This window comes from Sesamum indicum, linkage group LG12 (assembly GCF_026168435.1).
Source record: "Sesamum indicum cultivar Baizhima isolate 11 linkage group LG12, ASM2616843v1, whole genome shotgun sequence".
Lineage (NCBI taxonomy): Eukaryota > Viridiplantae > Streptophyta > Magnoliopsida > Lamiales > Pedaliaceae > Sesamum > Sesamum indicum.
Genome location: NC_142668.1, coordinates 12,226,855 through 12,243,148, shown reverse-complemented (window position 1 = coordinate 12,243,148; position 16,294 = coordinate 12,226,855). Strand labels below are relative to the sequence as shown.

General features: G+C 45.4%; 1 protein-coding gene across 1 annotated transcript; it reads right to left on the bottom strand.

Moving 5' to 3' along the window:
• Positions 1–346: 346 nt before the first annotated feature.
• LOC105155217 (aluminum induced protein with YGL and LRDR motifs) lies at positions 347–1,977 on the bottom strand. The gene is made up of 3 exons (XM_011071088.3): positions 1,650–1,977; positions 1,044–1,284; positions 347–943 (listed from the first exon to the last, which is right to left on the bottom strand). Exons 1-3 carry the CDS (start codon positions 1,865–1,867, stop codon positions 626–628), a joined length of 777 nt encoding a protein of 258 aa, XP_011069390.1. The 5' UTR covers positions 1,868–1,977; the 3' UTR covers positions 347–625.
• Positions 1,978–16,294: the final 14,317 nt, after the last annotated feature.

Sequence of the window (16,294 nt, the reverse complement as noted above, 5' to 3'; positions counted from 1 at the left end):
TCTAAAAATTCAATTTTCTCTTGTTTTTGTCCCATCACTTTCAAGTTCCATATAATTTTTTCTTTTTCATTTTTCAATTGGTTTCCCAAAATGTCTTGATTTTCTGGCCTTGCATTTTAAACCCGCTGGATGATTGAATCTTACCAGTAACATAGTTTTGCAGTCTCCATTGCTTATATTTCTTAGACGTAATTTATGAATTTACAACAGCATTGTCAATTATTCAAGCATGTAACTTATCAGATTATGTGGTTAGCTTCTCAATAACAGAAGTTCCGGGCTGCCATATCAGCGGCAATATGTGCCAAATACAAGAACACCCCCTTTTCCAAGGGTGAGAACAGTGTAATGAAACATTGTGCGGTTGTCCAAGTTATTAAACCATACAAAGATTCTTGGTTTCTTGTGTTACATCATTATCTAGACAAGAAACCTCACAGGCAAAGGGATAGAGTCTTATCCATCAATTTGGTTTCCTGGATACCAGATCTTCCCTCTAATGCCCATTTACACACTTGCTTGGCCAAAAACGGAACAAGCAAAAAGAAAAACCAACATCAAATGACAAACAAAGAAATTCACCATCTCGATCCAACTAAAATTCACCATCTCGATCCAACTAAAATTACGACTCATTCGAATTCCAGGGAGCCCAATTGGCCTCACTCCCGACACGGGGAATGCTGTTAACTCTGGAATATAGATCAACCTTGAAGTTAGCCCCACACATCACCCCTTCACTATCCACCCTCGGCATCGCCCTCAGCTTATTCATAGGATGCTCAAAGCTCATAAGCCCCGCCTCGCTATGGAATATGCAACCTGCTGGAAACGGCGCAAATGACTTGGCGCAGCCTGCTTTGATCACTTCTAAATCATCAGAAATCACCACGGAGCCATCGGCAGCAATGCCCCAGTACAACTTGACTCCACCATCAGAGCCCTGAAATGCGAGTAAAGTATGTTCCTTAAAATTCTGAAACAATGATTACTAGGAACTGAATTTGTGTTCTGTAGTTTACTACTGATGAGGACAGAGATACCAGTGCGGTGAAAACGGTTCCGACTTTGCTGTCGTAGACTACGAAGGCGAAGCTCCCTTCGAGTTCCTTAATGACTTGGTCTGCCGGATAGGGACCACGGTCCCGGAGTGTCCTGTAAGCCTCAATCACAAGCATAGCCTCATTGGCATTTCTTGATAGTCCATACTGCTTGATTTGTGCACACAGATTGTTCAAACTCCCCATGAAAAGACAGTATATGTCATCGTACCCGCAGAATAACCTGTCCAACACATGCAAATTCAAGATTTTTTGAAGAGTTGCGCAAACAGAATACAGAAAGCTGTTAGCGATATAACTATGAGATATTATGTCCGGGCACTATTATGCTAACTAAACAAGCTCAAATTTGACGACCATCTAGTATGTTTCGAGTTGTCAGAATATCAACTCAGAGGTATGGATCTGGCTAAATTTATTTTTTTTAAACAAAAAAGTGGTATCTTACAAGGTAAAGATCATAAGAAGTTAACACTGAAAGCCCATAAGTTCTTTTACCCAAAAAACCCCCAAACATACTTGTCAAAAAAGTTTGAAGATGTTTACTTATCCAAATTTGAAATGAATAAGGTTATTTGAACATTTTACCTCTGGTTGTGATGAAGAAAGGAACAGCGATCAGGCCGGACATAGGCAAGAACTGCGGTATCCCCAAAGCTCATAGAGAAAGTGTTAGTGGGGTGTGAAGAGAGAAACTCGTCAAGAGTTTCCTCCGGGAGCTTAGGCTTCTTGGCGACCTTATGGGAAGCAGGGCTGTTCAGCTCTTCCGGGGGATGAGCAAACGCTTTGTGGAATATAGCCAACATTTTCGTCTTCTTCCTTTTTCTTGGATAGTAAAGAAAATATGAAATGAGATGTATCGGATGTTTACTTGGTTGAATTTAATAAGTATGATTTTGTGAAACGGTGCGTGCTGATGAATTTATACGTAGAGTTGAGAGGGAGGGGATTGATTTGATGATGTTGGATAAGGATTCTTTCTCGTACTTCAATGTCTTTATCTCTTTGCAGACTTTTCTAGTTTTGTTTTTCCTGTTGTACATCTGTCTGAATAATACATACCAGTTACAAGTCTTACCTCATAATCTTGTCTCTTTCTGCTTCGTATCTTTATAATTACATATATATAGTCTACAAAAATCACATCCATGTCACTTCATTTCTCCTGGTAATTAATGGTATTTCATAATTAACAACTCTTTAAAAGCAAACCAACTTTTAATGTAATAGTTAAGTGATTTAGAGGTTGATGATTCATGAATATTAAGCAACAAAAGTGTTCGAATAACGCTTTTAGTATCCTGCGAAACATATAATAGATATATGATAAGAAAGGAATATTTAGAGGGCTTTTGATTTGTCTTGAAATGAGATAGGGTTGAGTGGAGAGTGGAGAGTAAAGTAGTACCTTATCCTGAGTAATAATCAAATTTTATCTTATCCCAAAATTGGAAAGTGACGAGGATGTGAATCATCAAACTTCATGGTTTTTGGTAACAACCTATGTGCCTCTTTTCGGGACTGTGGGCAGGCAGTTGTTCCATGTAGGGGTGACAGATGAGTCGAGCTCGCAAGTCGATTTGAGCTCGAGCTCATATTTAGGTGTTCACCAGCTCAATACTTTTTATTTTTTATATATTTTTTTATTTTTGAATTCTTTATATATTTAATTTTATATTTATTATTTGATCAGTTTTATAATCTAAATTGATCATATATTATAATTATTAATCAATATCATACATTTTATTTTGGATAATAATAAATTATGATACTTTTATTTATACATTTGATCTTTATATAAAAATAAATTTAATCAACAACTTAATAAATTATAATATTTTTTATAATTAAAATTATTATAATATTTTTATGTTATATTTTAATATATATTTGTATTATGTTATACATTTTTTAAATTGACAAGTAATTCACTTATGATTTTTTATTATTTATAAATTTATGTCAAAATTTAGTAATTCTTATGAATTAATCTAATAATAATAATAATAATAATAATGATGATGATGGTTGAACAATTCTAATTATTATTTTATTATATATATAATGAGATTAAAAAATTTAATCAATAATTATGATATCTTAAAATTCGAACACCCGATTCATACGAAATTTAAATATATACAAGACTGTGTCCATTAGATCATATCAGACGGTATGATTTAAAATCACATGGTCTGATTCAACGATACACCGTCTTGAATGATTACTCTTATGTTTCGAGTATAATATCTCGACATCCGTATATCCAATAAGTCGAAAATTTTACCAAATGTATTTTTTTATAAGTTTTATCATATCTAACGGTCTGACTGAATTTTGATGGCCCAATTAACCCATGTTGTTCAACAATGTAAGATGATAATTACATCAATACTATACTAACATTTATAAATATATAAATCTTACAGATTGTGAACATATATTAATTTCAACTATATCTATGTAAAAATTTGATGATTCGATCTCATTATTTAAAATAATAATAATAATAATAATGATGATGATATGGTTGAATAATTTTAATTATTATTTTATTATATATAATGAGATTAAAAAGTTTAATCAATAATTAAAATATCTAAAAATCAGGGCACCTGATTCATACGAAATTTAAATATATACAAAACTGTGTCCATTAGATCTTATCAGACGACATGATTTAAAATCGCATAGCCTGATTCAACGATACACCGTTTTGAATGATTACTCTTATGTTTCGAGTACGATATCTCGACATCCGTATAACCAATAAGTCTAAAACTTTACCAAACATATTTTTTTATAAGTTTTATCATATCTAACGGTTTGATCTGAATTTTGATGGCCCGATTAACCCATGTTGTTCAACAATATAAAATGATAGTTACATCAATGTTATACTAACATTTATAAATATATAAATTTTGCAAATTGTAAACATATATAATTTCAACTATATCTATATAAAAACTTAATGATTGAATCTCATGATTTAAAATAATAATAATAATAATAATAATAATAATAATACAAAAAGTCAAAACCTTTCTTTCTCTTTCTTCCCCATCGTTTCTTCTTCCTGTTTCTTTCTCTCTCTCTCTCTCTATTTCTACCTCCATTCTTTCCCCTCTTATTTCTTCCTTCTTCCTTTTTCTTTCTCTTTCTCTTTCTACCTCCATTCTTTCCCCTCTCTTATTTCTTCCCCAAATGGCCAAACCCATCTCTTAGAACCCTAGCCCCAAAATTCACAGCAACAAGAAAGGTAAGTCGACAATGAGGACAACGACGAGTGCGGCTTCCTGATAATTCTTCTTTCTGTTGATCAATTGCTTGCATCGTAGTTGCATTAGATGACACATTTGTGCCTGTTGCTAAGATTTTCCTTGCTCTTTGTCAAATAAATGGAATGAGTTGTGTCAAATATGTTCTGTTTCTCTTCCTGTTTAGCTCGAGCCCGAACTCGATAGCTCGGGCTCGAGCTCGTTCGAGTTCGGGCTCAAGCTCGAGAATGCAGAGCTCGACAAAAAGCTAGACTATTGCCTGGCCTAGTTCCATGAATTCTACATACCACATCAAGACCAAAAATTATAATTTTAATTCTGGCCCCGTCATCGCAATTTTGTTTTGTCATTTTAAAATTTTAATAATTTTAATTTTTAATCAACTAATTTAATCAAAAAATTGTAAGTCACTTGTATAAAAAACGTAAGCAAGCACCTCTTAGCAAATACGTAATCCCAATGTCTATGGATGTGGGAAATCTACCAGACATCAAAGTTGGTAAAATTATACATTGATTTACTATTAACATTATCAAGGTTGTCGGATGAAAGGTGAAAAGGTAATAATATTTGGAGACATAGCCGACATCAGTTTGGTAAAAAGATTGATTTTTCTCAAATATTGTGAAGAGAATTTCGGAAAATGTAAAAGACGGTATACTCAATTTAAGCCCATATCCATAAATAGGTCCGAATGAGGTAGGGCCCACCCAACCAAAAGCATCAAATGGGTTCAAAATCGAGTATTCATCCGCCAGACCCAATACATAGAAGCACAATCCAGGTGTTGGTTTTTATTTGCAACTCTGTATTGAAGTTTTGTTTTCATCGGTTTTTTTGTTGCATACCCAACTTATTCATAGTATTTAAAAAAGGAGACTGGACTGTTGTTAGAGAAAAAAGCAACGAACATTCTCTCACATCACAGTGTACAGTAGGTTGAACTGATCCAAGATCGACATGAACCAATTCAAAACAAGTTCAGCCTAGAACTAATTTGGTCCCAAACAAATCTAGATTAGTCAAATTTTTTATTGAGTCAATCCTGATTGGACCTTTGGACAGAAATACTCTTTAGATAAAGGAAAATATAAAAAATGCCATTAAATCCGTGTACTTTTAACGGATCAGGTTCACTGTCATAACCAACTTGAATTCAGGACTCAAAACCTGAGCCGTTCATCTTCTAGCAAGTACCTTACCTAAATAATGCCATGTGGCCCTGTCATGTATCGACATTTGGATTAATTAATACTATTGTGAGGCATTTATGATACGTTACATCAATTATATTTACGATCACATTAACTCTTTTAAATCGCTTTCGATCCCAACTCTTACTGGTTTAGACATTAGAGGATTTTAGTTGGAAACCAACCAATTCACTTTGTTCACAGGAACCGCATGACTGCACATCTTGAGTCTCACATCATCACATTCACACCGGCATTAAGACACACACACACTACTGACTTTTGTCGATTCGAATGCCGAAAACCAAATAAATGACAGAAGACAACAACTAATCCACGAATATTTTATTTTGATCACATAATGAGAATAATCAATGCAAGGACGTCAGAGGACAGATCTACGGGGCCGGGGCCTGAAGGGCCAGTTTTGTAATTTTTTTAAAATATACATAATATATTTCGGTTTTTTAAAATATCATCCCACTTAATTATTTTAATAACTAACCCCAATAATGTAATGTAATAATATAAAATCAATATATAAGTAAAAGTTTAGTGTGCGCACAGGCACGCGCGCGCAGGCGGGACTGCACGGGCGCCGGTCGCTGCCGGCGCGCGCGCGCACGTCGGCAGGGGATTCCTGCACAGGCGCCCGTCTGCTGCCGTCTGCCTGCGTGCGCGCACGCCCGCAATGGTCGGGCAAGCGATGTCTGCCGCCGTCGGCAGTTTTTTTCCGATGCTTTTTCAAACTTTTGGGACGCATAATATAACTGAATATAATAAAATAAATATTTCGCAATACAAATACGATGCGTAAAATATTAAAATATTATTCTAATGTGTCTTCATATTTTTCTCTTTTTTCCCTTTCATTTATTATTTTTTTAATAATTAAAATAATTAAATAAATATTTTCATAACGCAAAAATAAATTATTTCAACAAAAATGAATTATTCATGTGATTTTGCGGTGACGTGCAAATTTTTATGCAGTGTCCGCACAGGCGCGCGCGCGCACGTCGGCATCGTCCGCACTGGCGCGCTCGCGTAGGAGGGGCTGCCTGCACGCGCACCGACAGCGTCCGCACAGGCGCGCGCGCGCACGTCGGCAGTGGCTTCCTACACAAGCGCCCGTTTGCTGCCGACAGACCTGCGCGCGCGCACGTCGGCAGTGGTCGGGCAGGCGGCGTCTGCCGCCGTCGGCAGTTTTTTCCAACACGCTTTTTCAACCTTTTGAGACGCATAATATAACATAATATAATAAAATAAATATTTCGCGATTCTAATACGATGCGTAAAAAATTAAAATATTATTCTAATCTGTCTTCATATTTTTCCCTTTTTTCCCAATTATTTAGTAACTTTTTTAAATAATTAAAATAATTAAATAAATATTTTAATAACTCAAAAATAAATTATTTCAACAAAAATGAATTAATCATGTGATTTTGAGGTGACGTGAATATTTTCATGCAGTGCCCGCGCAGGCGCGCGCGCGCAGGCCGGTAGGCGGCGTCTGCCGCCGTCGACAGTTTTTTCCCAATTTTGTTTCAAACTTTTGGGCGTATAATATAACTGAATATAATAAAATAAATATTTCGCGATACAAATACGATGCATAAAGAATTAAAATATTATTCTAATGTGACTTCATATTTTTTCCTTTTATTTATTATTTTTTTAATAATTAAAATAATTAAATAAATATTTTCAAAACTCAAAAATAAATTTTCTCGTCGGCAGTTTCCGCATAGCCGCGCGTGCGCGGCGACAGTGTCCGCAAAGGCAGGCGCGCGCGCGCTCTGCAGCAGCGTCCGCACATGCGCGCGCGCGCTCTGCAGCAGCGTCCGCACAGCCGCGCGCGCAGGCGGGGCTGCCTGCACGTGCGCCCGTCTGCCTGCGCGCGCCGGCAGCGTCCGCACAGGCGCGCGCGCATGTCGGCAGTGGTCGGGCAGACGGCGTCTGCCGCCGTCGGCAGTTTTTTTCCGATGCTTTTTCAAACTTTTGGGACGCATAATATAACTGAATATAATAAAATAAATATTTCACGATACAAATACGATGCATAAAAATTTAAAAAATTATTCTAATGTGTCTTCATATTTTTCCCTTTTTTCCTTTTATTTATTATTTTTTTAATAATTAAAATAATTTAATAAATATTTTCATAACTCAAAAATAAATTATTTCGACAAAAACGAATTAGTCATGTGATTTTGGGGTGACGTGCAAATTTTTGGCAGCGTCCGCAAAGGCGCGCGCGCACGCGGGGCTGTTTCCGCACCGGCGCGCTCGCGCAGGCGGGGCTGTTTCCGCACGCGCGCCGGCAGCGTCCGCACAGGCGCGCGCGCGCACGCGCACGTCGGCAGTGGTCGGGAAGGCGGCGTCTGCCGCCGTCGGCAGTTTCTTCCAACACGCTTTTTCAAACTTCTGGGACGCATAATATAACATAATATAATAAAATAAATATTTCGCGATTCAAATACGTTGCCTAAAAAATTAAAATATTATTCTAATCTGTCTTCATATTTTTTCCTTTTTTCCCATTTATTTATTTTTTTTAATAATTAAAACAATTAAATAAATATTTTAAATTAATAATAATTATTTTAATTAAAATAATTAAATTAATCGTGTGATTTTGAGGCGACGTGAAAAATTTTCATGCAGGGGCCGCCCAAGGCGCGCGCGCGCACGTCGGCAGTGCCCGAGAAGGCGCGCGCGCGCGGGCGCCCGTCGGCCGTGCCTGTGCCCGCGCAGGCGCGCGCGCACAGGCCGGCCGGCGGCGTCTGCCGCCGTCGGCAGTTTTTTCTCAATTTTTTTTCAAACTTTTGGGACGCATAATATAACTGAATATAATAAAATAAATATTTCTCGATACAAATACGATGCGTAAAGAATTAAAATATTATTTTAATGTGACTTCGTATTTTTCTCTTTTATTTATTATTTTTTTTATAATTAAAATAATTAAATAAATATTTTCAAAACTCAAAAATAAATTTTCTCGTCGGCGGTTTCCGCACGGAGCGCGCGCGCGGCGGCAGTGTCCGCAAAGGCAGGCGCGCGCGTGCAGGTGGGGCTGCCTGGACGTGTGCCCGTCTGCCTGCGCGCGCCGGCAGCGTCCGCACAGGCGCGCGCGCACACGTCGGCAGGGGCTTCCTGCACGGGCGCCCGTCTGCTGCCGTCTGCCTGCGCGCGCGCACGTCGGCAGTGGTCGGGCAGGCGGCGTCTACCGCCGTCGTCAGTTTTTTCACGATGCTTTTTCAAACTTTTGGGATGCATAATATAACTGAATATAATAAAATAAATATTTCGCGATACAAATACGATGCGTAAAAAATTAAAAAATTATTCTAATGTGTCTTCATATTTTTCCCTTTTTTCCCTTTTATTTATTATTTTTTTAATAATTAAAATAATTTAATAAATATCTTCATAACTCAAAAATAAATTATTTCGACAAAAATGAATTAGTCATTTGATTTTGCGGAGACGTGCAAATTTTCGGCAGTGTCCGCAAAGACGCGCGCGCGCACGTCGGCAGCGTCCACAGAGGCGCGCGCGCGCACGCGGGGCTGTTTCCGCACCGGCGCGCTCGCGCAGGCGGGATTGTTTCCGCACGCGCGCCGGGAGCGTCCGCACAGGCGCGCGCGCGCACGTCGAAGTGGTTTCCTACACAGGCGCCCGTCTGCTGCCGACAGGCCTGCGCGCGCGCACGTCGGCAGTGGTCGGACAGGCAGCGTCTGCCGCCGTCGGCAGTTTTTTCCAACACGCTTATTCAACCTTCTGAGGACGCATAATATAACATAATATAATAAAATAAATATTTCGCGATTCAAATACGATGCGTAAAAAATTAAAATATTATTCTAATCTGTCTTCATATTTTTCTCTTTTTTCCCATTTATTTTTTTTTAATAATTAAAATAATTAAATAAATATTTTAAATTAATAATTAATAATAATTATTTTAATTAAAATAATTAAATTAATCGTGTGATTTTGAGGCGACGTGAAAATTTTTCATGCACGTCGGCAGTGGCTGCCTGCGCGCGGCCGTCGGCAGTGGCTGCTGCGCGCGCACGTCGGCAGTGGCTGCCTGCGCGCGCACGTCGGCAGTGTCCGCGCAGGCCTTTTTTTTTTTTTAATAATTAAAATAATTAAATAAAAATTTTCATAACTCAAAAATAAATTATTTTAACAAAAATGAATTAATCATGTGATGTTGAGGTGACGCGAAAATTTTCATGCAGTGGTCGCCCGAGGCGCGCGCGCGCCCACGTCGGCACGGGCTGCCTGCGCGCGCACGTCGGCAGTGCCCGCGCAGCGCGCGCGCGCACGTCGGCAGTGGCTGCCTGCGCGCGCACGTCGGCAGTGTCCGCGCGAACGTGAACCCTCCAGTTTTTTGCCCAATTATTTTTCAAACATTTGGGACGCACAATATAACTGAATATAATAAAATAAATATTTCAGGATACAAATACGATGCGTAAAAAATTAAAATATTATTCTATTGTGTCTTCATATTTTTCCCATTTTTTTCCTTTTATTTATTATTTTTTTAATAATTAAAATAATTAAATAAAAATTTTCACACCTCAAAAATTAATTATTTCAACAAAAATGAATTAATCATGTCATTTTGAGGTGACGTTCAAATTTTCATGCAGTGGTCGGCCAAGGCGCGCGCGCGCGCGCGTCGGCACGGGCTGCCTGCGCGCGCGCGCAGGCCGGCACGGTCCGCGCAGGCGCGCGCGCATGCCGGCACAGGCCGCGCAGGCGCGCGCGGGCAGGCCGGCGCAGGTCGCACAGGCCGCGCAGGCGCGCGCGGGCAGGCCGGCGCAGGCCGCGCAGGCGCGCGCGCGCAGGCCGGCACAGGCCGCGCATGCGCGCGCGCGCATGCCGGCACTGGCCGCGCAGGCGCGCGCGGGCAGGCCGGCGCAGGACGCACAGGCCGCGCAGGCGCGCGCGCGCAGGCCGGCACAGGCCGCGCAGGCGCGGGCGGGCAGGCCGGCACAGGCCGCGCAGGCGCGCGCGCGCAGGCCGGCACAGTCCGCGCAGGCGCCCGCGCGCCCGGCAGTGCCCGCACTGGCGCCCGTGCGCAGGCCGGCACAGTCCGCGCAGGCGCGCGCGCGCCCGCCCGAGTGCGCGCGCCAGCCCGGCAGTGTCCGCGCAGGCACGCGCGCGCCCGCCCGGCAGTGCCCGCGCAGGCGCGCGCGGCCCCGCCCGGCAGTGACCGCGCAGGCGCGCGCGCGCCCGCCCGGCAGTGCCCGCCTGCGCGCGCGCCGGAAGCGTCCGCGCAAGCGTTTTTTTTTTTTTTTTTTTGTAATAATTAAAATAATTAAATAAAAATTTTCATAACTCAAAAATAAATTATTTCAACAAAAATGAATTAATCATGTGATTTTGAGGTGACGCGAAAATTTTCATGCAGTGGACGCCCGAGGCGCGCGCGCGCGCACGTCGGTACAGGCTGCCTGCGCGCGCACGTCAGCAGTGCGCGCACAGGCGCGCGCGCGGCCGTCGGCACTGTCCGTACAGGCGCGCGCGCGCACGTCGGCAGTGGCTGCCTGCGCGCGGCCGTCGGCAGTGGCTGCTGCGCGCGCCCGCCCGGCAGTGCCCGCCTGCGCGAGCGCGCCGGCAGTGCCCGCGCAAGCGTTTTTTTTTTTTTAATAATTAAAATAATTAAATAAAAATTTTCATAACTCAAAAATAAATTATTTTAACAAAAATGAATTAATCATGTGATTTTGAGGTGACGCGAAAATTTTCATGCAGTGGTCGCCCGAGGCGCGCGCGCGCCCACGTCGGCACGGGCTGCTTGCGCGTGCACGTCGGCAGTGCCCGCACAGGCGCGCGCGCGCACGTCGGCAGTGGCTGCCTGCGCGCGGACGTCAGCAGTGGCTGCCTGCGCGCGCATGTCGGCAGTGGCTGCCTGCGCGCGCACGTCGGCAGTGTCCGCGCGAACGTGAACCCTCCAGTTTTTTTCCCAATTATTTTTCAAACATTTGGGACGCACAATATAACTGAATATAATAAAATAAATATTTCGCGATACAAATACGATGCGTAAAAAATTAAAATATTATTCTATTGTGTCTTCATATTTTTCCCATTTTTTTCCTTTTATTTATTATTTTTTTAATAATTAAAATAATTAAATAAAAATTTTCACACCTCAAAAATTAATTATTTCAACAAAAATGAATTAATCATGTCATTTTGAGGTGACGTGCAAATTTTCATGCAGTGGTCGGCCAAGGCGCGCGCGCGCGCGCAGGCCGGCACTGGCCGCGCAGGCGCGCGTGCGCATGCCGGCACTGGCGGCACAGGCCGCGCGGGCAGGCCGGTACAGTCGGCGCAGGGAAAAATATGAAGTCACGGGCGGACTCTCTTGTCACGCAGCGGAATATATTTTTCGCCCGTGCGGCGTCTCAGGTTTCGCCCAACCTTCGACCAGCCTTCGCACATCTCAGAGTTTACCGACTGTTCGTCGCGTGTCTTCGACACTGAAGCTCGCTAGCACGACATCTGAACGCATCCCTGCGCGGCACCGCGTGCCTTTGCGCTCGTCTATCCAAAATGCCCATGTTCGCCGAGGCTCTCGGCACGCACGCCTTAGCGTCTCTTAGCGGCCGGCCCCGACTAGCTAGTCTGCCGCCCTGCGTCTCGCCCACAATCTCGGAACCCGCCGACGCATCCCTCGATGGCAAGGAGCATCCTCGCTCCGCCTCGGCGTTACGGCGCTCCGCATGCGCCCGCAACGCCCGTCTCATGTCCAATGCACACTCGGGCATCCTTGGCGCACGCCTTCGTCGTGGCCGTCTTTTATGCCTCGCCCGAGTAGGACCGCACCTTAAGTCCGAGGCCCACATGATATGCCGACATCTTGCTTTGATCACGCATGGCATGCCCGACATGCCTTCTTGCCTTTCGACGTGGCTACATAATTTGCCCACAATGCGGCGTCGCCCCACGACCGCTCATCTTGGCCAACGGACCCCCATGGACGGCTAGAACCCGATAGCACATGCCATGAGTTGGATCACGAGGTCTTGGAGTGCTTGCCTCGATCACCCATTCGCACGAGAGGTGTTGCCCCAAATATCTCGCAGCCCGCGGAGCAACCTTGCACGTCACACGGAACCTCTCGGCCGCATTTGTGCCCAACGTAGGCCGTCCAGGCCCTACGCTGCCCGTCCGGTTCCCATGCCTTTCGGGGACTCTAAACACTCCTTTGAGATGCCTAGAGCCGGCCCTTGGTGGCCCCCAACATGCCCCCAAGAGATGCTCATTTAGTGCCGACGTTACCTACCGCCACTGCCGTCGTGCACGGGGAGGGCCGGCTGGAGCTCACCGCATCATACCCCCCTTATAATAGGCTTAAGAAAGTTTTTCCTATTTCCAGCAGTAGACATTGAAAGGGGTTGAGGAGCGCACCTTTTTCGTATCTCCCTCAACCGATGTCCAAATCACGTGCCGCTTGAACCGTAGCATAGCCTACGACTTCTACATCATAACTCTTGAATTTCAGCCCCATCCGATCATCCATCGCTGAGGAATTGCCCATGCAATATTCTGAAATTACAGTCTCGCCACTGCACTGGCAGACTCTGAAGATCGTCGTCGTTTCCTACCCAAACGGAATCGTCTACCTCTGAAACATCTTGGAGGTGTTCCCAACACTCCAAGGATCTCGCCATAGAAACAGTTTTGCAAATCTCGAAAGATAAAGCACTCTGCTTCACGCATTTCTCTCCTGCTCGCGCGCAGGGTGGCGCCTGATCGTCGCCCTTATATCTCCTTGTCCAAACGTCCTCGGAATGACTTCATACTTGGCGGATAGCATCCCCACACATCAAGGAAGTTCCCATACGAACAGTTTTGCAATCCCCAATCGGTAAGAGTCTCTGCTCGTAGGCCGTTTGCGCACCTGCGTGCCGGCCGGCCTCCCCTAGCCGCCCGCACGTCCTCCGCAAGTCACTGCCGGCCGTCTTGCCCAAGGAGCGGCCAGTCACTGTTTCCGCACACGCGCGCGGGCGCCCGTCCGCCCTGCCTGTGCCCGCGCAGGCGCGCGCGCGCGGGCGCCGGCCGGCGGCGGGGTCTGCCGTCCGGCGGCAGCGGCCAGCCGGCGGGGTCTGCCGGCCGGCGGCAGCGGCGGCCGGCGGCGTCTAACGGCCGACGGCGGCCGCCGGCCGGCGGCGGTTTTTTCCCAAATTTTTTTCAAACTTTTGCGACGCATAATATAACCGAATATAATAAAATAAATATTTCGCGATACAAATACGATGCGTAAAAAATTAAAAAATTATTCTAATGTGACTTCATATTTTTCCCTTTTATTTATTATTTTTTTAATAATTAAAATAATTAAATAAATATTTTCATAACTCAAAAATAAATTATTTCGACAAAAATTAATTAGTCATGTGATTTTGCGGTGACGTGCAAATTTTCGGCAGCGTCCGCAAAGGCGCGCGCGCGCACGCGGGGCTGTTTCCGCACCGGCGCGCTCGCGCCGACAGGCCTGTTTCCGCAAAGCCGCGCGCGCGCACGCGGGGCTGTTTCCGCACCGGCGCGCTCGCGCCGGCAGGGCTGTTTCCGCAAAGCTGCGCGCGCGCACGCGGGGCTGTTTCCGCACCGGCGCGCTCGCGCAGGCGGGGCTGTTTCCGCACACGCGCCGGCAGCGTCCGCACAGGCGCGCGCGCGCACGTCGGCAGTAGTCGGGCAGGCGGCGTCTGCCGCCGTCGGCAGTTTTTTCCCGATTCTTCTTCAATCTTCTGGGACGCATAATACAACATAATATAATAAAATAAATATTTCGCGATTCAAATACGATGCGTAAAAAATTAAAATATTATTCTAATATGTTTTCATATTTTTCCCTTTTTTCCCATTTATTTATTATTTTTTTTAATAATTAAAATAATTAAATAAATATTTTAAATTAATAATTAATAATAATTATTTTAATTAAAATAATTAAATTAATCGTGTGATTTTGAGGCGACGTGAAAATTTTTATGCTGCGGCCGCCCAAGGCGCGCGCATGCACGGCGGCAGTGCCCGAGCAGGCGCGGGCGCACGCCGGCAGTGCCCGCGCGGGCGCGCACGCGGGGGCGCCCGTCGGCAGTGCCCGAGCGGGCGCAGGCGCGGGCGCCCGACCGCCCTGCCTGTGCCCGCGCAGGCGCGGGCGCCCGTCGGCAGTGCCCGAGCGGGCGAAGGCGCGGGCGCCCGACCGCCCTGCCTGTGCCCGCGCAGGCGCGCGCGCGCGGGCGCCAGTCGGCCCTGCCTGTGCCCGCGCAGGCGCGCGCGCGCGGGCGCCCGTCGCCCCTGCCTGTGCTCGCGCAGGCGCGCGCGCGCGGGCGCCCGTCTACCGTGCGCGCGCGGCCGCCGGCCGGCGGCGGCGGCAGCGGCGGCCGGCGGGGCCTGCCGGCCGGCGGCGTCTTCCGGCCGGCGGCGGTTTTTTCCCAAATTTTTTTCAAACTTTTGCGACGCATAATATAACTGAATATAATAAAATAAATATTTCGCGATACAAATACAATGCGTAAAAAATTAAAAAATTATTCTAATGTGACTTCATATTTTTCCCTTTTTTCCCTTTTATTTATTATTTTTTTAATAATTAAAATAATTAAATAAATATTTTCATAACTCAAAAATAAATTATTTCGACAAAAATTAATTAGTCATGTGATTTTGCGGTGACGTGCAAATTTTCGGCAGCGTCCGCAAAGGCGCGCGCGCGGACGTCGGCAGCGTCCGCAAAGGCGCGCGCGCGCACGCGGGGTTGTTTCCGCAAAGGCGCGCGCGCGCACGCGGGGCTGTTTCCGCACCGGCGCGCTCGCGCCGGCGGGGCTGTTTCCGCAAAGGCGCGCGCGCGCACGCGGGGCTGTTTCCGCACCGGCGCGCTCGCGCCGGCGGGGCTGTTTCCGCAAAGGCTCGCGCGCGCACGCGGGGCTGTTCTTGCACCGGCGCGCTCGCTCCGGCGGGGCTGTTTCCGCAAAGCCGCGCGCGCGCACGCGGGGCTATTTCCGCACCGGCGCGCTCGCGCAGGCGGGGCTGTTTCCGCACAGGCGCGCGCGCGCACGTCGGCAGTGGCTTCCTACACGGGCGCCCGTCTGCTGCCGACAGGCCTGCGCGCGCGCACGTCGGCAGTAGTCGGGCAGGCGGCGTCTGCCGCCGTCGGCAGTTTTTTCCCGATGCTTCTTCAATCTTCTGGGTCGCATAATATAACATAATATAATAAAATAAATATTTCGCGATTCAAATACGATGCGTAAAAAATTAAAATATTATTCTAATCTGTCTTCATATTATTCCCTTTTTTCCCATTTATTTATTATTTTTTTTAATAATTAAAATAATTAAATAAATATTTTAAATTAATAATTAATAATAATTATTTTAATTAAAATAATTAAATTAATCATGTGATTTTGAGGTGACGCAAAAATTTTCATGCAGTGGACGCTCTAGGCGCGCGCGCGCGCACGTCGGCACGGGCTGCCTGCGCGCGCACGTCGGCAGTGCCCGCACAGGCACGCGCGCGGCCGTCGGCACTGTCCGTACAGGCGCGCGCGCGCACGTCGGCAGTGGCTGCTGCGCGCGCCCGCCCGGCAGTGCCCGCCTGCGCGCGCGCGCCGGCAGCGTAAGATCAAGCGTTTTTTTTTTTTTTTTTTTAATAATTAAAATAATTAAATTAAAATTTTCATAACTCAAAAATAAATTATTTTAACAAAAATGACGC

Excerpts from the sequence above, each read along its gene's own strand:
- LOC105155217 (XM_011071088.3), bottom strand. The coding sequence starts at position 1,867 with ATGTTGGCTATATTCCACAAAGCGTTTGCTCATCCCCCGGAAGAGCTG. Across the intron at positions 1,285-1,649 it reads TTTCTTCATCACAACCAGAG|GTTATTCTGCGGGTACGATG; the intron begins GTAAAATGTTCA and ends TGTGTTGGACAG. Across the intron at positions 944-1,043 it reads GAACCGTTTTCACCGCACTG|GGCTCTGATGGTGGAGTCAA; the intron begins GTATCTCTGTCC and ends CTCGCATTTCAG.